The sequence below is a fragment of the Dermacentor andersoni genome, chromosome 7 (genome assembly GCF_023375885.2).
Source record: "Dermacentor andersoni chromosome 7, qqDerAnde1_hic_scaffold, whole genome shotgun sequence".
Taxonomy (NCBI): Eukaryota; Metazoa; Arthropoda; class Arachnida; order Ixodida; family Ixodidae; genus Dermacentor; species Dermacentor andersoni.
The window spans coordinates 138,522,364-138,543,395 of NC_092820.1; the positions used below are offsets into that span (position 1 = coordinate 138,522,364).

Genomic DNA, 21,032 nt, shown 5'->3' on the forward strand with positions numbered 1-21,032 from the left:
TTGAAAGGGAACGAAAGTCGTGTTAACGATGGCTCTAGTAAAAGAGGAATTGTAACGAATCGTCATTGACGCCGTGTCATCGGCACGGGGTATTGCCAGAGTAGTTAACAACCGATTTTCCAGACTCCCGATTTTTCGAACATGCCCGATAATTCGCACGGCTTTGCGGCACCACCACGTACTCCATATAGTCAATGTAAATTGCCCCGATTACCGATCTGAAATGGCATTAATCAAAGCCACTACCGCCGCCATGTTGATTATCTCGCCGCCTCGAACCGTCCCTCGCGCACGCAGATCCGCTGGCAGCCGTAGCCACCACCGCGGCAACGTTAGGCCTAGCTGCTTCTACGTTCGCTATTAAGCTTCTTGCCGTGCGGTGCTGTGTTTTTCATTGAACGAATTCGCCGCTGTCAGCAGTGGTACCGACTCCGCTTTTGTAATCCTCGCAATTGGCTTCGAAGCTCGCAGAGCACCGCGCGTTGCGCAATGCCAGTCTACGAAAGTTGGCTTTGCCTTATTACAGTATTGCTACGCGTCGAAGAATAACAAGTGTGGGAAGGGGCAATTGTACCGGGACACAGTATGCATTCCTTAATTATACAGGCGTGCACTCCCGTTTCCTGTCACAGTACGAGCACCGATATGCCTACTAAGTGTACTGCAAGCCTTAAGAAATTTTTCAGACGTGCCTGTGGCAATCTTAGCCCTTAATCGCACTTAAAGACATGCATTCATTTTTTATTGAAAGAATTCGCTGCTGTCAGCAATGGCATGGACTCCGCCTATGTGGTCCTCGCGATTGACTGAAAAGCTTGGAAAGCACGGTGCGTTGCATAATGGCGGTTCCCGAAAGTCAGCTTCGGCTTTGTACAGAAATGTTGCTTGGTGAACCATACGCAAAAGTATTGCAGTGAAGCATAACAGACATGGGAAGGAGCTATTGCCACGGGTCACAGTATGTATTCCTTAAGTATACATGCATGCACCCGGTATTGCCTGTCACAGTACGAGCACCGTAATGCCTAGTACGTGTACCGACAGGCCTTCAAGCGTTTTCGAATGTGCCTGTGGTGGTTTGAGCCCCTAAGGGCAGTAAGTAGCATGCATTTATTTTTTCCAACTGGCCAATTTTTCGAACGTTTTCGCAGCCCCTAGGGAGTCCGAAAAATCGGACGTTGACTGTACAACTGACCAAGAGGATGCTTCAAATGATCCATGGGTGAACGCGTGGCAGAAGGAAGATGAGAACAGAAAGGACCGATGCACTGAGGAATTAACGGGAAAGGAAGCGTGCCGCCGCCTCTTTGCAGGAGCTTGAGCTCAAAAAACAAAGTGTTGGCTAACGCCGAGATGCAAGTGCCCCTCATTCAAACCAAAATAGGCTCTAAAGCAGTGAAACCCAACACTGGGATGTTATGTACGGGCTGAGAGTATGTCAGGACAGTTGAGATTGACGTTCCAGCTGCTGAGAGAGAATCTTAGTTGTGACAAAGTTCCGGCCTCATACCGATTAGCTTGCTATTAGATGATATACATAGCTCATATTCAAAAATATTTACTTATGTATGCACCTCCTTTTCATTCGTATTTGAAAATGTTCGACTCAATTTGGAAGGGGCTTTACCATTTTTTTTCGCTGTTCCTTCCGTTTTCTTTTTAAATAATATAGATATTACTCCTCACTATCCAAACTGGATTAAGTAATTTTTGTTTCAACATGCTTACTAGAGAGTGACCGCATCCAGCAACATGGTGTCAGCCTGTCTTGACATAAAATGAACTTCTGGCTCATTCAGGGAATTTTGCAATGGTGCTCAGGTAAAACCTGGAAAACTCAGGGAATTTGGAAATGTCAACTTGGTAGACATCCTGAATATTATTACTCCATAGTATTCGGTTATATCTGCATGGAAGCTACGTAATATGACTGCTGGATAAAACATTTTATTTTTGAAGTTGTTTCACTGAAAGAAAAACTGAAAGGTACGACGGTTAAAATCGAAACGCTGAATATATTACAATTTGGTTCACCTTATTTATACAACTGCAGTAGTTCTTGAAATAATAAATAATCGTAAGCTATCCAAAAAATAGACCTCCATTAGGCCAGAAAGGTAGCTTGTCGCTTGAACATTATTGCGTTTCAATTTTTATCTTCGGCACACAAATATATTTTTCGATTTGTCTTGAGCTTCTATGAGGTGAAATTATTGGCCAAAGAGTGAATCAGTGATCCAAGAAAGCCATCACCATCATCATCATAATCATCATCATCATCCTGGTTACGCCCACTGCAGGGCAAAGGCCTCTCCCATACTTCTCCAACTACCCCGGTCATGCACTAAATGTGGCCTTGTTGTCCCTGCAAACTTCTTAATCTCATCCGCCCACCTAACTTTCTGCCGCCCCCTGCTACGCTTCCCTTCCCTTGGAATCCAGTCCGTAACCCTTAATGCCAAGAAAGGCAACAGTCCAAGAAAGCCAACAGTCAATAAATATTTACTTGCCTTCTTCTTCAACTATGAATTCATTGTACGGGCGGCTGTGATCTTCAGTAGCAATATGAAATGAGAACTCAGCTTCAACAGTCGCCTTATACCTAGTTGCAAGAAACATGTTTGTCATTTAGCCAGACAGAGTTATCTTTCTTGTGAGAAACTTACGTCGATCCGTTGGATAGGTGATACCTGGTCATGCAGGCGCCGAGCACATATGCGTAATGAATTTCGTCCACTTTGCATGTATCGTTAGTTCTTTCAGTGCTTTGATATACCCATATTTTTTCTGTCGTGCTAAGGAACTGAAAGGCAGTTCATTATAAGTAAACAGAAAATGTGTCTTTCATCTGGCCCATCCTTTAGGGAAAATTTTTCTTCAAATGAGACTATCTTAGGTTTAATTTCAGCGAACTTCTTTCCACAACCGAGTAATCGTGTGAAACTCAGCTACGAAAGTCGAACAAATCATAATTACCAAAATAGTTCAGGAATTGGCTAATAATCTTTTGCGGATAAGACAACTGAACCCCAAAACAACTTTGAAAAACCAGGATAATAATTTGCTAACAAGGTCCAATTTTGATATACAAATGCCTTTCAGGGGTTTCAACAAGGATTCTGTATAATAGTTAAAATTGGGTGTTCTGAAATGACAGAGAGAGAAAGGCAAACGAAAGACAGGGAGGTTAACCAGAGATTATCTCCGGTTGGCTACCCTGTACTGGGGGAGGGGGAAAGGGGATGAGATAGGTGAGAGAAAGAAAGATAAAAGGATAAATAAAAAAAAGCAACTGTATACACACACAACATACGTACATACGTTCTTTAATGAAGATATCGTTGCTTCAAAATGATGATCTAACGCGAATGCATGATGATTCATTATTTAGTGAAAATGTTTTGATTCCACAAAGGCGTCGCTAATGTGAGGAGCCTTAAGTCATCGGCTCTGCTAATTAATGTTAAACTATTCCATGTACTTTTGCGCGTCATCGACCAGGTAGGGCTTGACCTTCTGTGTCTTGACGAGGTACCACAAGTGCCCCACTGCAATTGCAAAATTAAATCAAGCTACCCATACGTGAGTTTCTAATTTTTTTCATATACGCAAAACAATTTCGTTCCTTGGCTCGAAAGCGAACATGCTTTCGAACAGCGGTTGGCGCTGTCGATATAGTCCAAGCGTTAATGCTCCGTCGTATCAGCTCCACCCATGTTTGTCGCCTCCGCTTGTATGCTCAGCAGGTGCTTTCTATTTTCATTGCGTGCTTTTATGCGTCCACAGCGCCGTGCTTCACCTTGCACCCAAATGCACGTTAGACAGGTGCTTTATGCTTTTTGCGCCCATTGAAATACGGCCTGTTACGAAGGTTGGCCCAGCTCACTGATCGCCGCCCTCACCGCCGACGTAGCTTGTGATCCGGCCGTCGTTGGTCACAGTATGCTTATTTATTTCTTTGGCCACACAAATACCGTGAGCATAAATAAATTAGTTTTCTGGGCGTAGGTAGGGCGAACAGCGAACTAAATATTCTACGTTCGAACCAACTAAGCCACCTTAGCGAGACAGTAGGTGTTCGCTTCCTGTCTGCGAGACCAAATGCCTTATACAATATTGTTCCTCTCGATCACGCTAGTTGTTTCGTGCTGAGCACCCGCCATGGTGCTTTAGTGGCTTTGGCCCTGTGTTTTTATGACCGAGATCGTGGGATTAAATAGCAACAGCGGAGGTGAAGTGCCAAAAAAAAAAAAGACAGAAGAGCGTACCAGACATTCGATGCACGTTAAAGAACCCGATCTGGTCTAAATTATTGCGAAGTGCCCCATCCACACGTATTTCGTAATCATTTCGTGGTTTCGGCCCGTAAAGCACTGTAATTTATCTTTATTTATTTAGTACTGGATTATCATTTACGGACTAGCTGCACATTTGACGTAATTTTGTTCTACTAACTACCATTCCATGTCAAAACGAAACTAGTCAACGCCACCATGAGCGTCGTCGAGGGTTGAGTGGTGGTACCGGCGAGTAACCGGCCATACTGCGATTGCGGTTGTGTAGGACTGCGCGACCTGCGCTGTTGGCCACGGTGCCCCGATTACACCGGCCACTCTATAATGATACCTGGGGAATTCGTCGTTCCTCTAGTGTCCGATACGAGGCCGCATTTTGTTAGAATATCTTTAGAAATCGTTTTCACTGTTCTTGGGACAAGTCAGATGCCGCATCACACCACGTCTATCTTGATGCAGCGCTTTAAGCATAGCCGAAATCGCTCATTCTTTGGCGCTTGCGTGAACCACAAATTCTTAATATTTTATTTCCTACGCATACATTCAATAACACGTTTAGGAGCGTGTACGACATCTACACATCAATTAGCACAGCTGTAACCATACACTCTGAGTATATGAACGTGTTCTAGCCTACCTACGTTAATGATGTGATGTGCTATGAGGTGCATCTGTTTGTTCCACCTCCATTCTAGGTTAATGATAAGCTAGGTTTCCCACAATGCGGTAAGCAATCTTACTGAAACGCCATAAGGATCCTATGTACTCTACTTGGGGAGCGCACGCCACACAGAATGGTGCAGAAATTTAAGTGTTTGCAAGTGTTTGGAGCACAATTGACGAGCTGATATCCGAATCAATCGTTTTGTCTTTCAATGCAGCGGCCTATTGCTTGCAGATTTTTTATCAACAAGGAAATCTACAACAAACTTGAGCCTGTTGCGTCTTTCAGCTCAACGCACCACAATGCACCTCGCCGAAGTACTGCACTTCCTTCGCTGTAAACCTGTGAAACCAACACTCACCTGTGAAAACCTTTTGGCAACTGGCGGTCGCCCATCGGCACCGCAGCGGAGTCCCATACAGTTGCAACTTAGTTGCAAATTTTTCTACTCGATGGCAGGAATACAAAACTCAAGATTTGGTTTCGGCTTTGCGGTGGTGCTCTTCAAATAAAACATATTCTATTTTCATATCCTAAAGTATAGTAATGTGTTGCTCATTTTTAGGTCATCACTTTTATAATCAGATTTTACTCCTTGGACAACATAACAAAAAGCATGAACATGTCTTTGTGTTACATAAAAAAAGAAGAAAAACACTATCGTGCCTTGTTGTGTGGGCATACTTAGGATTTTTGAAGACTGCACTTTCACCGTTCTGTGGAATTTCACGTCAATGCACATGCGGAGCTTAATGGGCAAAAGTTTAGAAAATTTTCTTTGGATATATCGCCGGAGTATCAACAAGTTTCAGCTGACTGCGCTGACAGAATAGTCCCTTCTAAAAACATATGCATATATTGTACCGTCTAAACCTCGGTTGTGTATTAAAGCAGCGTTTTGGTCAGAGATCGGCGTTACATCACAAGACAGGAGCACATGGTTTTGCACTCTCTCCGCAGAGAGCACATTGATTTGAAGAAGCGCCAACTTTAAACCGTAAAACAATTTATTACGGCTGGAGTTTGAACGGCAATTGCAGAGCGAGTGTCATTAAGTCTCTTGGCGCATGTATACTTTTGTGAGTCAGCGGGGAAAGAGAGTGAGTGCGTATGCGTGAACAGACCTTGTGCGTGCATGCGTGTGTACTTGCTTTTGCGCATGCGCGTGTGTTTGAGTTCCTACATTTGAAACTGCTTGCGCATGAGCAGCATGAGTCCATGTATACACGTCTTTGTGCGTGCGTGCATGCGTGGGCGCGTGCAAATGTGTATACCAGCGAACGTGTGTACTTTCTGTGCGTGTTTGCTTGTGTGTGCGTGCGCATGCGTGAATGTGTGTATGTGCGTGTGAGCGAGCGAGTATTTCTCAGCTTATACCTACTCTCAGGAAGGAATGAAGCAGAAAGTTTATTTATATACATATTCAAATCAACGTGACAAGGACGAATCTAATTGCATTTATAGCACTAGTAGGCGGCTTTCTTTTTTTAGTAGGCTCCTGCGGACACTAGCGTACATTATTTAGGTTTGACGTGTGCGTTCCGAAACTGCTTTCCAACGCTTTCTTCAGTGTCCGGAAATTGTAGGATAAACCAGAGAGTTCTCTTTTAAGGATAAAGTTCATCACGCTACATTGTTCCATCAGGAGCCGACATCGCATTCTCATTAAACGACTGGTCAACGCTGTATCGGCGAATGGTGATAACAAACATTTGGTAAAGAAAAAAAGAAGCTGCTAACTTCGTCGACTTTGCAAGATGAAAGTATAATTTTGAGCGAAGCTGTTTCTTTCGACCATTTCTAATAAAACATTTTGGTTGCCTAAAATTATGCCATAAACTTCAAAAGGTTCCTTGTAGATGACTCGCTCGCTCAAAACATTGTGCCTAATAACTGTTTTGAGCCCATAGCAGACAACCTTTTTAGTGTGAATATAAACTTGGTAAATAATTGATTTCGTAGCAACAGCTTTCAAAACAGCATAATATGTTTTCGAACACGTCTAGTCGCATTTATGCGGATTATGAGCGGTCGATGTTATCAACTTGCCATTTTATATGGCGCGTATATTTTAGAGGAAGTATATTTAAAAGCTCACAGATTATGCCACTTAATTATGCGAAGGTTTCAAGCTGGACCTTTTTCACATAACCACAGAATATCTGGGCTCCTTTGGCAATAGTTCAACCAGCAGTGCCTCTGATACTAAAGAAAGAGCTCGGCCAATCCCGGCAACATAACTTTCTTTACGTTATAATTTCAAACTGCAAAACTTATAAAGATAAAACAGAAAACTGCGCAAAACATTATAGAACCTATGAAAATATGGACGAAATATCCTTTCATCCACATTCCTACTGTAGGCGCCATTCAAGGTTTCTTCCGCTTCGACTACAAAACTTCTTAAAATGGAGGCAACAACTGGGATAAGTAATAATGTAACAGCGTCCTTTGGCGCAAAAATAAGGAAAATTTCATACTGCCTACCATAACCCAATGAAAATATTTGGAATGGGGACCATCACCCAGAAAAAGTTACATTTTTGATAAACTTAATAAGCACCTAGCGCCAAGGCAAGCGTGTGAATCAGAAGTCTTGCCTCTATGATAGATGGGTGAACCCTCCCTCATGAAAGAAAAGAGACGTGGTTTTGGCAACACGCAATATTGCAAGGGAGATAAGATACAGTCTTCAATTGCAAAAACGCTGCTTAAATAAGGTCTATCATTATCATTTATACTGGTCATGCAATATCTGATACAAAGCTGTTACAAAGACGCACTCTTTAAAGCCCGCCCAGTTGGGCTGGCTGTTACATGCCTGTAAGTAACTGTTTCCGACACCATCGCACAGACGTAGAAAAAAATACGAAGTATTTTTACCTGTTCTATATCTGTATCGTCTTCCGTACTTGTTCTGTTTTTACGAGGTATCTTTGCCGTTTGCGTCGTAACTTTATTGATAGGTACACCTACATCCTCTGTGGAGTCGTAATCTTCATAATCAAGGTTGTAGGTGCCATTCTCCGCCATGTAGCCGCCCTCCGTCGTCAGTGATACTGACAAATGAAGCAGAGAAAACACTACGTGCAAGCGCATTTCTTCTTTGCTGTCTGAAACTGAAGCACGTCGCATTTACGAACACTTAAAATATTGTCTGATCGATTTCTTTTATGATTATTTATTCCATACTTCCTTTGAGAAGAACTTCCAGTGACCGTTTCGCATGTCTATATCTTACTGTTTTGACATTTACGTCTTGGCATTTTTTTAATTCCTTGTGTCAATGACATCCATGAAAGATATGACTGAAGCACATACATCGCTACGATTTTATTGCAATGCAGGGAAAACGTAAAAAGCAATGAAATGTTTTCAAAGTATTCTTTTTTCTGCTCCGACAAGTTTTACATTCCTGCTATTCTTTATATCATTGCTTGGAGAGAGCGTGTATGTGACTTAAAGAAAGTTTACTCATCTGACAGAAGTGTTCAACATTTGTCGCGTGGCTTTAGAGAGATTTACATCTCTCATATTGCTCTAACGATGCAGAATAAGCGATTTACACGATTCCCATTTCTATGTATTTCCTGCGTTTCATGCGGTTTTCAGAACACGGGGAAAACACGTAGAACAGAAAATATGACAGAACAGCATCATCATCAGTATGGTTACGCCCACTGCAGGGCAAAGGCCTCTCCCATACTTCTCCAACTACCCCGGTCATGTACTAATTGTGGCCATGTTGTCCCTGCAAACTTTTTAATCTCATCCGCCCACCTAACTTTCTGCCGCCCCCTGCTACGCTTCCCTTCCCTTGGAATCCAGTCCATAACCCTTAATGATCATGGGTTATCTTCCCTGCTGATTACATGTCCTGCCCATGCCCATTTCTTTTTCTTGATTTCAACTAAAATATCATTAACTCGCGTTTGTTCCCTCACCCAATTTGCTCTTTTCTAATCCCTTAACGTTACACTTATCATTCTTCTTTCCATAGCTCGTTGCGTCGTCCTCAATTTAAGTAGAACCCTTTTCGTAAGCCTCCAGCTTTCTGCCCCATACGTGAGTACTGGTAAGACACAGCTATTATATACTTTTCTCTTGAGGGATAATGGCAACCTGCTGTTCAGGATCTGAGAATGCCTGCCAAGCGCACCCCAGCCCATTCTTATTCTCCAAACACATCAAAACATGAATAGACGATCTAGGAGCTGTCTGTGCGGCTTAATTTGCGGACGGTATGGTCAGTACAATGACATTCTTGCTGCGTAACTGAGTATTGCATCTCCTGTGTCGTATTTCACAAGTTATTGTCGGAGTTATAGCAAATACAACTTCTTAAATACAACCTGCTGCAAAAAACAGCCTTGCACTAGAATTTCGTGCCATGATGCGTTGGGATTATCTACCAGATCAACAATAAATAGATCGACATATTGGAAACGCCATAAAAAATCAGTGAGAAGGATGCGCTATAATAATTTATACTGCACTGTATGCCCTGTATTGAACGTTTTACCCGCTTTCTGGAGTTTATATGATAATTCAAGCCATGTATATGCATTTATCATGCCATTGGTGTCTTTCACCGAACTTTTGATTATATCATTCACGTATTAAAGACTGCCAAGAGAAAAATTTTTGGTGCACTTTGAGGTTACTAACGCAGCTCGACATAATAAAGTTACAAACGCTTGTAAATATCGGGTATTTATTACGTGCTGACGTCCACAAGTAGAGCATTGATTTGTTGCAGATCCGGCACGTGTGCTATAGTTTCTTTCGCAAGGCGAAGAGATCGGTAGATGTGGCATGTCTTATCCCGAGTCGTCATACTACGTCAGCTTTTCCATTGTTATGATGGCGCCTACGTCATCATATCGTCATCACTGTGTCGTAATTTGTCCTTTTCATGCCATTGTGGTCGCTCCGTCATTGACCTTCCGTCATCGTTTTTGTAGTTCCGTGATCGCATTGTCATCATGGTGTCGTTGAGACCACGTTGTCATTCCTTCGTCTATTTGTATCGAGTACGCATGTTCGAGTGCAACAAGGTGGAGGTGCAATATGTTGTAGGCTGTAGGCGGATATAGCCTTACAAGACATGTTATCAACTGCTCCGCCAGAGCGCCGCGTTTTAGGAAAGTTTTTCACTGTTCAGAAATGCAGTACACGATGGCCGAACAGCACGGCATGCACAAAGAAAGGGAACCGTAAACAAGCCTTCTACTCCTGATTCATCCCGCAACCGGTGCAGTGCCAGACCGTGCACCCCAATGATACAATTTCCAGATATGAACCTGCGAATTCTTACCAGTCGTTGACCGCGCCACAATCGAGTCTCACAATTTTTTTATTCCAAGAGGCGTTTTCCAGCGAAAATATTTCCACCATGAACATGTGCTCCATCTTCGCAATGGTTGATAAATAGGAAGAGCGCTATTCCCGAACACCAATGAATGGATCGCTTCAACCGATGCTCACAGCATGGGAGATCCGCATATTTTAGATGTTCCAATAATATTTTTCTGGCATCCCTATCTTCAGGACTTTGAATGTTACTGGGACATGTAATTGTGGAAAGGAAGTGGTTACAGGACTATTTATATAGAAGGTGAGCCTGAGATACAGCCACATAGACAAATAGTAAGGAAGGACGCTCGGAAAGAGTCGGAATTTGATGACTTCTTTTAATCTGAGTGTCGTGTTTATTTTGCGCGAGTACGCCGCACTGATTTCACCTGGCCTATTTTTTCGCTTCGTGTAAACCACCCTTGACGAAAGGCTCATCAGGAAATGATGCAGGAGGAGCGCCGCTCGGATATCTGACGTATCTAGGAAAAGAACCTAATTGTTGTGTGACCTTTAGAATTGTCGCCAAGGTGGCTTATCGTAATACCGTTGCACTTATCAGCACAATTTCAGGGTTTCAATTCCTGGTCGTAGCAGTCGCATTTTGAAAGTGGCAAACTGCCAAAACGCTTGTGTTCATAGGTGCAAGTAAATACTCCAGCTTTCCGAACCATATAATGCGTCGCGTATTATAGCATGCCTATTGATCATATCGTGGTTTTGGCACGTAACATGGTGAAATTTATTTACCATAATTACATCATCCTGACTAAAGTATTGCTTTATGTGCTCAACGCTCCTTTGTTTTCCAGCGATTAGTTTTTTTCTGTTCAGTTCATTTCGAAATGTTCGCGGTAAATATAGCAGAGTTCGTTGATAGCTTTCTTTCACCAATGCTCCGTACTTCTTATTGATGGCAATTTAGCGCCTCAAAGTGTCGCGAGTTGAAACATCGTACTGTAATACTGCTTTTGCGAATAGGTATACTCTTGTTGCAAATCAGCTTCGATTTCATTCTGTTTGCCCAGCTTCGAGGCACGCATTTATCGGCATACTTATGTACTGTTGCCCATTTATTCGTGAACAGGTCTCCTAGTCTGATTTGATTACACTGAAAAAGTAATTCTAATTATATTTATATTAACCTTAAAATATATCGTGAAGCTAAACGTACTGCACGCACACATAATCGTTATAGTGACATGACCTCGAATAATATCTCATGCCTTCTTCTCTAAGTGATGGGAACTTCAAGTAACCTCGCCACTCCAACCTATGATTATTAGTTAAGACAGGTATGGAGAGTGATAAAGGTCATATGACAGTATTTAAATGGTGCGGTGTACGTCATAATATACCCGACTATTTGAGTCTGGAAGCTTGTGAACTTTTCGAGAAAAGGCCAGAGGCTCTTCCTGACGGATGGTTCAGGTCAATGAGGAATGTAATACCGCAGCTAGATTGAGGTGTAAGTTATTAGCACTTTAATACTGAACGCTCTCTCCATGTCTCGTTCTTCTGTTTCAGTCAAATGCTCAAAAGCCTTCTCCCCAATACTGATAATGCATACTGACAATTTTAAATGCAGTATTTTTGCCTGTGCAATTGAATATTTGACTTCATTGCATGGTCGTACTCGTTCTCTTCCCATAAAAATATGTTTAGCGACTATCCAATATGCAGTTAGTATTTTAATTTGGCTAGTATTGTTGATATTGCCGCTAATATTTCTCATTTTGCTTCTAACCCCCCCGTCCTTCTTGAATAGTCCAGTAGGTCTGCATTGTGAACAAATAAATAAATAAATAAATGAATATGGTGCTTCGGCTCTTTGAATTCCTTTTCAATATCATAGTGTACAATACTATACCTCTCACGATTAGTCTTCAGCCGTCGAGAAGCAAAGCAATAATAATTAGAATATTTGATAAGCCGTTGTCGCTGACAAGTTTCATGGCGGTGTAAGAAAAGACTTCCCGGCTAACAGAACCCTTTATTCGTGGATGATATTATTATGTACAGCTCCAAACAGGTATACATAAATTTGATATCTTCTCTTTCTGATGAGGCATCATTCGATCTTTTTAGCTACAAGACTGTCTTCCTCAAAATTTGGAGTCACTTGTGAAGCGAATGTAGCTTCAGGCAAGATAATTTTTTGCACAACTGCGTGTACAATATGGTGGAAACATTCCTAAAAAAATTTCACGCCTTGAATTCACAAAGCAAAATACCTTCTTTCGCGAAGGTATTTTGGTTATCATGTGAGACGTTATGTAAAGTTCTGTAGGAAAGTACCTTTTGAAGCCTCGGTGCAGTTTTATAGCGTTCGTGGGCGTTTGATCTTCCCTTCTTCCTCATCTATATATTTTATCATGATATGTGTGCCCTTATCCTTCATCCCGCATGAGTACGCGAAAAAAAGTAGCAGTTTTGCCCGAAAGGCGGAGCATGGATTGCGATAGCAATTTAGTACGCAACCATATGAAGTAAGGATAGCAGTGCAAAACGATGGCGTGAGGAAGCAAGGCAGCAGGAGCGAGTGAAATGGCTTCGTACTGTCTATCGCATCAACGTAAACTATAGCGTTCGAGCCCAGTCGTGGTTCGCCGTACTTCCGTAGTTAGGGATGGCTCCCACAGCGGCTGCGTTGCAGGACCTCGGAGTCAGCATTCGCCGCCACAGCTGCAGACACATCTAGCTGACTACCAACGTAGAGTTTCTGTAGCGTTCTAGCGATGCTATGAGTTTGCAAACAGAACCCTAACGCTTAAAAAGAGTGTGAGGACTTCCTTATAGAGATTTTACGCCTTGTAGTATCACGTTTCAGATTTGCATACACCTGCGAAGGTTTTTATGACAATTTCTGGTGCTGACGTGTGCCGAAAGCTTGTTAGTGCTTTGTTGACATCCGGAGCAATATACGCAGCACGCTGTTATGACCGGCTTGCTCGGCACTGGACACAGCTAGAGGTACTCCACCGATCAGCTCTCCGCGTTATCACAGGGCTTCCGAAACACACACGTGTCGAGGTGCTACATCACTATGCGAAGTCGCCTACCCTCCATGCAACCATTGAATCATCGAAGGCAGGGCATGAGGAACGCCTGAAGCGTACCAGACATAGTAGGACTCTACTGGCCTACATGGGAAAGGATATATCAACTTTGCCACAGCTGCCATCCGACATTTCACCATGGGTTGACATTGCTGTCGTCGACACTATGGCAGCGCCCCGAAACATGGGCGCCCCACACGCGCACCGCCGGGCAACATTCACTGCGCGTCATGCGCAGAAATTGGCGGACGCACCACCAACACATGAACAAGTGTACACTTTCGCAGCTTTAGACCCACGCACCGGTGAGGGAGCAGTCACCTACCACGTAGTGGATTCTCGTGCGACACATTCTACCTCTACAACTGCTGATGCCGACAAGACGACGGAACTCGAACTCCGCGCAATAGTCTGGGGGGCATTAGACAGAGTTTCAAGCACCATGCAAACAAAACACATCGATATATACACCGATATATATGCGCTGCATGCCTGCAGGTGGCGCCACACAGTATCATTGGAAGCACTCATAGTCAAGCAGGACCTCAGGCGTGAGGAGGCCCACAGTGTCACTGCAACTCTTAATTGGATCGCTGGTCCCCAGGGCATGGAGGGAAATGAAAGAGCCCACGAGGCGGCGCGCGCTCTTCTTTCCAACCGTGTTGTCTCCCGGGATCCTTCAGAAACTGTCACGACCAGCACAAACAGCACGGCAAATGGAGCCCCATATGACTTAGACAGAGCTGTGAGAGCAGCACCTAACCGACGCAAGAAGGAACTCCGTTCGAGTGTGCCCTCAGACCCAGACCCATTTTCCGCGGGTCTTCCCAGGTCGGGGCCGGTGCTTCTGCATAGACCGTCCTCACACCGGATGTGCTGGAGCGGTGGCGGTAGTACCGGCCACGCCGGGAAAGACACCCTCCGTCTCCGTCTCCCAAATACCTTCCTTCGCAGGAACCAGGCCCTGCCACAGCCTCCTCGGACCAAGAAGCACCCCAGGTGCCACACAGGTGCCCTGACTGTGACATGGCCACGCGGCCATCCGCAGCCCATCTGTTTTGGGAGTGCCAGCGACACGCTCAGCAGCGGGACCACCACCTGAGGGCGGTGCGAGTGTCGTCCTACCAGGAGCGCATTAGACCGGCAACTGGCTCGATGGATTCCGACAGGGACATTCTGGACTCGCTCTTGGCTTTCGTCAAGGACGCGCAGCTCCTAGGACGGCTCTGAACACGCCTCCCCCTCCTCTTCCTATTCCCCATTATAGGCCTTCGTGCCATCCCTCAATAAATACATCTTGTCATCATCATCATGATTCTTTCGATTTACGGGCTAACTGCATTATATAGCCTATTTTCTTCATATGAAAGAAAGCGAGCGAGGAAACAAGGAACTGAAAAAGGCTGCGAGCTGAGGCTGTATTGCGGCATTTACTTTCTGCACACAAAGAGGGACTCAAGCTTTGTTTTTGGACTTGAAAGCATTCGACACCTTAAGATATTCAATTTATTACAAAATCTAGAATAACATGGCTTTACTAGATCCACTTCGGACTTAGTTTCTGCTTATCTAGATAACCGAAGCTTTAGGTAACATTGTTTCTTCACATTTACCATTACAAAGAGGGGTTCCTCAGGGATCACTTTTGAGTGCTGTTTAATTATAGGTTTATAATATTGATCTGCCTGTCTGCCTAACAACCGAAAAGAAGGTACTATTGCAAATTATATGGTACTATATTATCGCGCGTAATCAATCTGCGACATAAATGGGGCTGTAGAACTGGTGCTATCAAGCATCGTTTTGTTGTTCCTGAGAAACAAATTAATATAAACAGCACCAAAACAAAGTACCTTATTTTTAGATCTCGGTACAAATTCTTCTACGCAGCCTCGATTACACATCATTTTAGCGCTTATGAAGACGAACAGGTCGATTTTATTGAGTACCTAGATGTTACACTTGTCTGTCACTTGAATTGAAAGCCACATGTATAACGAACACTTGTTCTAAGGTTGCATCGGCTTGCTTTGCATTGCTTAGAACAAGTACATGCTTGGGCCTTTCTTTTTTTTAATTATGTATTTTTACTTTCGTCAATACCACTGGACCGACTGCTGCGAATCACCGACGTCGACTTTAAAGCATATTTAGACCCTGTTATTCGCCTTCGTAAAAGAGCTATGCGCCTAATGACGTTCAAGAACGTCTATACACGATTTGTGCACGTGTTCAGATCACTTCACTTATAACTTACCTCAGATAACCTACCCTTCATTGCTTGTGTGTGAAATGAAAATATTTATCACAGTTATCAACATTGTTCGACACAATCACAGACTTCCGATTGCCCTATTCTTATTCCCACACAGGAACACTAGAAACACTACCGTCAACTTTAATTTACCAACAACAAAGAATGCCTACAGGCAATGCTTTTTTTAGCACAACGGAGCGAAGATGTGGAATTTGGTTGCTAAATATGGAGAACCTCGTATACACCATTAAACGATATTATTCTATGAATATTGAAGGATCTAACTAACATTGCAAAAACCGACAGTGGGCATATACCTGAATCATTTGTTTCTGTTCTGCATTTACCGTTTTTATGCACATCAATTTCTTTGTTTTCAATATTTGCGCTAGATGGCATTGTGCGAGAATAGTGTACTGTATGTTTCATGTGAGTTTAGAACTATTTTCACCTATATACACAATGACTGTATGTGTTATAGGTTACAATACCTTCAATGTTTTGCTCGTTTCTACTGCTCCAAATTTTATACGAACAAGGGCCTAAACTAGTTTAGGCAATAGGCCCAACATTTTTCTCGGCGCTTTGCATCTACGCTTCGAAGAAAATTATTTAAATGAAGTTTGAGCACCGAATGCGGGGCCTCATCCATAACCCTTTGTGGTAGAATGGGGAAGCATACTAAACCAAGCTACTTGAAAGATTTAAGATACGTACTACGCGCGCTTGGTTTTACAAAAAATAGGCCTATTTTTTTAATGAACCAAAGTAGCTTACTGTAGAAGCTGCGGCCTGTGGACGCCGTGGGAACAGTGAAAATAATCACACGTAGGTTGATATAGATGTGACAATGAAATGTGTATTGGCGTGTGGGACGGGTCTGCATAGTTTGAGCCATTAGCCCGGTTCGACCGATTGTTGCTTATTTGGAAGGTCCTAGAGAGTCGTCACTGCCTCTCGAAGTGAAATACACCGTGCTCCGCAGAATTATTTGCCGCGGATGCAGCCCTTGTTCTATATGTAAGGTTGTCACACACCTCACTGAATCCTAATGTGAAGCTTAGCCACGAGAACCTCACGCGTATAGAATGCGTATTTGAATACTGAAATAAAAGTATAATAAATGGGATGCGCCTGACCATTTATGCATAAGCGTGGAATCCATGATGGAGTATGCTGCGTGAAGCAACGCCTATCTCACGCAATGTTAGCGGCGTGATGGTGAGAAAATACCGGTTTTTCTGGAACGAAACGTGGCGCCATCTCTCACCGCGACATTTCACTGTGTTTTGTGGCTGTGCTAACAGAATGCGCCACCATTCTATTGCAGTGAAATCAGGAGCTGCTCGCATCCCTTCATCTCATGGACCAGTCTCAAAACAAAACACCGCTGAGATTAGGCCCAAACGTTGCATCTGACGTAAGATAAGGCATATCGAAGGTCTGCTCCCTTAACTTCCCACGAATAAAAAACGAGTTAGTAAAGATGAACCGATCATCCTGAAGCGGATGGCCCTAGAGAAGCCACGTAGCGCCTTGTTCGGCTACGACTTAATTTACAGGCGATACCGAAGCCTATGAGGGACGGCCGCGAATACTGGTTTTGAGGAGAAAAGAGGAAGGACAATTAGGGAATAGTGTTTCATGGCATGCCTGCTAAATGTTTTCTCTTTAATCTTGTCAAACGGGGCTCGCTACAATTATTATATGTAGATGAAAGATACTCTAAAGTCGAATGTTTATTACTGTGTTCCCGAGTTTGAACAAATTCTTTTAATTATTTCATTATTATTACTATTACTATTATTATTATTCCTATTGCAAGCTATTTAAGACTGTCTTGTTCAGAAGTTGGCTGACTTTCAAAAAAAATCATTTTTTCACACTGAAACTGGTGCAGAAATATTAAAATACGTTTATTCATCATCGTCATAAGCCTGGTTACAATTATTTATTAGACGAGAAGGCCAAGAAAAGACGACGGCAGTGCCCTTCCTGCTGGTGCGTAAGGCGATATTTATCTGACTGTAGATCAGTGAAGTCACTTTCGTTCGATCTGGAACAGAAGTCACCGCTTTGAAATAGAAAGGGCTTGATGAGCGCTAGTTGGTTCATATCTAGAACTGAGGTTAAACAGCGCGAATAAAACACGGGCACGGGAAAACAAATACCACTGACAAGCGCTTGTCTGCGGTATTTGTTTCCTCGTGTCCCTGCTTTATTCGCGCTGCTTAGCATCAGTTCTGAAATAGAAACTACGCCAGCTGCTTGCTTCGCGACGATCCGGAGAATGGCAGGAGGCGGTAGCAGACGAAGAAAGAGCACCGCCTACAGCGGTCACAGCGCCTGCGCGAAACTTGTCGCAGCCGCCAGCCGGCGGTGGCACCGAGCAGACACCGCCCACTCCGGTGTTCCCTTTAACAGTGGACCGCGCTGTAGACGCTTATGCGGGCGAAATCACCTTTTTTTACATTCTCAAATAGTATACACACACTAACCAGCTGTTACAAACTTATTTAGGAAAGCTTCAGAAATGACTAGATGAGAGACATTAATGACTAGATCAAGGATAATATACTAATAATATATGGTAGGTAATGTCAGCCCATAAAGCAATTCGGCTGCGTATTATCTTTCTTCTTTCCCGTGGAATAATAATTGGTGTCCGTCAAGACAATTTCAAGTTCTCTTTACGAAAATTAGAGGCCGTGTTCCGCCGTTTAATTTTTGCTTTTGAAGTTCCAGTCAACCCGTGTGCCCTTGTTATTTTGAGAATGTGCCTGAATCTATTACGCATTTTATTGTACAGGGCCAGACAATTTCAATACACAAATGTACTCTTAGAAGTATCATTTCGACAAATTGTGCTGTCGGTAACCTCGCCAACCGTTCTCTCTTTTGGGATGTCTTCACTGGAATTGAGCCAAGGGATGTCTTTCTCGCAAATTACAATTTGATAAGCAACACAAAACGAATACTCTGCTGAATTTCTAACATTATCGCTCATTTCTGTTATTTCATTTCTTGATGATGAGCAAAACGAGAACAAGGTGAAAGCAGGAGCGAACGTCTCGACAAGTGGACTTGTCTTCTTCAAGGCGACGTATGGTTTCCTCGCCACAGTACATATAGGTGGCGTTCTTCTAATGGGGACAGGGTGTAAGGCGAGAGGGTGCGGCAACGAGGGAAGGTGTGTTAGCGTGTCGAATGGAGAGTAAAGGAATGCTGTGCACAAGGCCAAGGCCAGGGCCCTCCCCTACCCCCCCCGGTCTGTCAACGCACGCGTGTTAGCCGGCGTGTCAACGGCGTCTGGCACGCCGGCTGAAAACAAAGGAGGAAAGGAAAGGGAAAAAAAAGGGGGATACGCCAAGAAATGAAACTAAGTGTTGTTGCCTATAGCTTGTTGAAACGTTGGCTCCTGCTTTCACCTTGTTCTCGTTTCGCTCATTGTCTTGAATTTCCGTCTCCCGCATTCCCAGTGTTTTCATTTCTTGGTGTCACATTATTGTATCTCAAGATGCTGAGCATTAGTTTTTTTACTAGTTCATTTCTAGATTTTATTAGTGTATTTCTAGGTTTATCCTTCTTTAACTGACGCTCTGCTACGCAGACTTTATTTTTTTTTTAATCTATTATTAGCACACATGAAACCACCGGATCTTTATCCGATCCCCCGTGTTGGTTATGAGTCAGTGTCTCGACAAAAGACAAATGACAAACAGAGATTGTTCCAAACCACACCTTCTCCTAAAAATGGCCTGCAAGTACATTTTCAGATATCTGAAGATATCTGACTGCAAAGGCAGCATTAAAAAAAGCTGAAGCTAGTTGCAAAAGGTTGTTCTTGAAATTCTGTGCTAACCATTAACGTACGATAAGGCAGAATCAAAATACACAACGGTCCAGAAATCGAAGAAGAACATGAAGAGTCTTTTGACCGCGGTTGCACGTAAAATAACTTATATGCGTTGCTTGAGTCTCTACACGCAGAATGCACAACGTTTTATCGAAACGTTACTATTCATGTACAATGCAGCAAATGCGTTCGATCGTACGCAACAATGCTTTTAGTCAATTTTAGAGCAACTCATTTTTGGCCAATACGGCCGGGTCATTGCGTGGCTGCTGATCTTGCTATACTCGCAGACAACGTTCTGTGGCAATGAAGGGAAAGCTACAATGAGAGCGCTTCTGAAGAGATTCTGGCGTTTTAATCCACAGAACAAAGGATTTAAACACCTTATTAGCAGCAGTAAAGTAATACAGAACACACCACTGAGTGTAAAATTTACTTATTTTGTGGGTTTTCCCTTCCGCATCGGGGCAAAGCGAAGCCGTCGCACGTGGAAGCTCCGTCGATTCAGCGTCTGTTCCGAGCGACCAAAAGCACTGTCAAACGTTGCCGGAATACCTGGCGCGGTAACACATGTGCCACAGCCACGCGCCCGCAGCTCTCCCTTCATATCCCGAGAAAGTTGTACGCTAGTGGTTCCTGTTTTCGCTGAGCCAACGCTTTTATAATGTGTGGCATCGTTATACGCAGGCTTCATCGAAGCTCCAGAAAACCACGCTATACTGTCATTGCATGCTAACACTTAAATTCATGCAAGCAGGCGCACTTATGTTCAGCCCAAATAATTGGTCACTCATGGCGTAAAAGATGCCCGTGCAATGCCATCTCCTAGGTTTATCTAATGCACACATTGCGTGGAATGTCGTGGTAACATTTGAAATTTCATGATGCATCACCGTGCTTCTCGCTAACAATCTAATCAAATAGCGCATGATGACGAATGGCTTTTTCAATTTTCTTAAGTTTTGTTTAATACTTCACAGATCGCTGTTTTATGCCTATGGGTATGTGCCACAGAGTCTGTGCCACTCTGACACAATGGCTGCAGACACTGAAATGTGTTTTGGTGTCTCTCTCTACAACCCTTCGCAAATACTGCCTCTGCCAGCAAGAAACATCTCCGCCACTTTTATGTCACTGCTGCGCCAACGTCCCACAGTGTCCGGCCGCATTACCAGACGTTTGCATTTGAGCATAGTTGTGTGCGCTGTAATACATAAACATAAACAGAGCATCGCAGTACATTTGTGACCTGTGTTGTCACATGCGGCTGTGTGTGTATACCACATGCCTAAACAAACATAACCATTTGCGTCAAGTTATATACTTCATGCAACATCAATACTGACATTTTCAATTTTTCCGATGTAGTAGCATCGCATATTTCCTCTTTTTCTTCGAAAACGTCGCGTCGTGTATATTTCAATAAGTTGGACTCTGCAATATTCTTTGTCAGTTTGTGTTATATGGTCATGTTCTTAAAAAGTCATTGTTTATTTAATTACGCTAAATGTAGTCCATAACTCTGGATTCATACGTGAAGGTGTGA

At 43.3% G+C, this 21,032-nt stretch overlaps 1 protein-coding gene across 1 annotated transcript in view; it reads right to left on the reverse strand.

Moving 5' to 3' along the window:
* The window catches only part of LOC129385349 (uncharacterized), a 65,061-nt gene extending 50,660 nt beyond the window's left edge, over window positions 1–14,401 (reverse strand). The window contains exons 1-2 of the mRNA XM_072289528.1: window positions 14,137–14,401; window positions 7,936–8,018 (exon numbers count right to left, since the gene is read on the reverse strand). Of these exons, the coding sequence (XP_072145629.1) occupies window positions 7,936–8,018; window positions 14,137–14,401 (348 nt within the window). The remainder of the gene's footprint in view (window positions 1–7,935; window positions 8,019–14,136) is intronic.
* Between the last annotated feature and the right edge of the window lie 6,631 nt (window positions 14,402–21,032).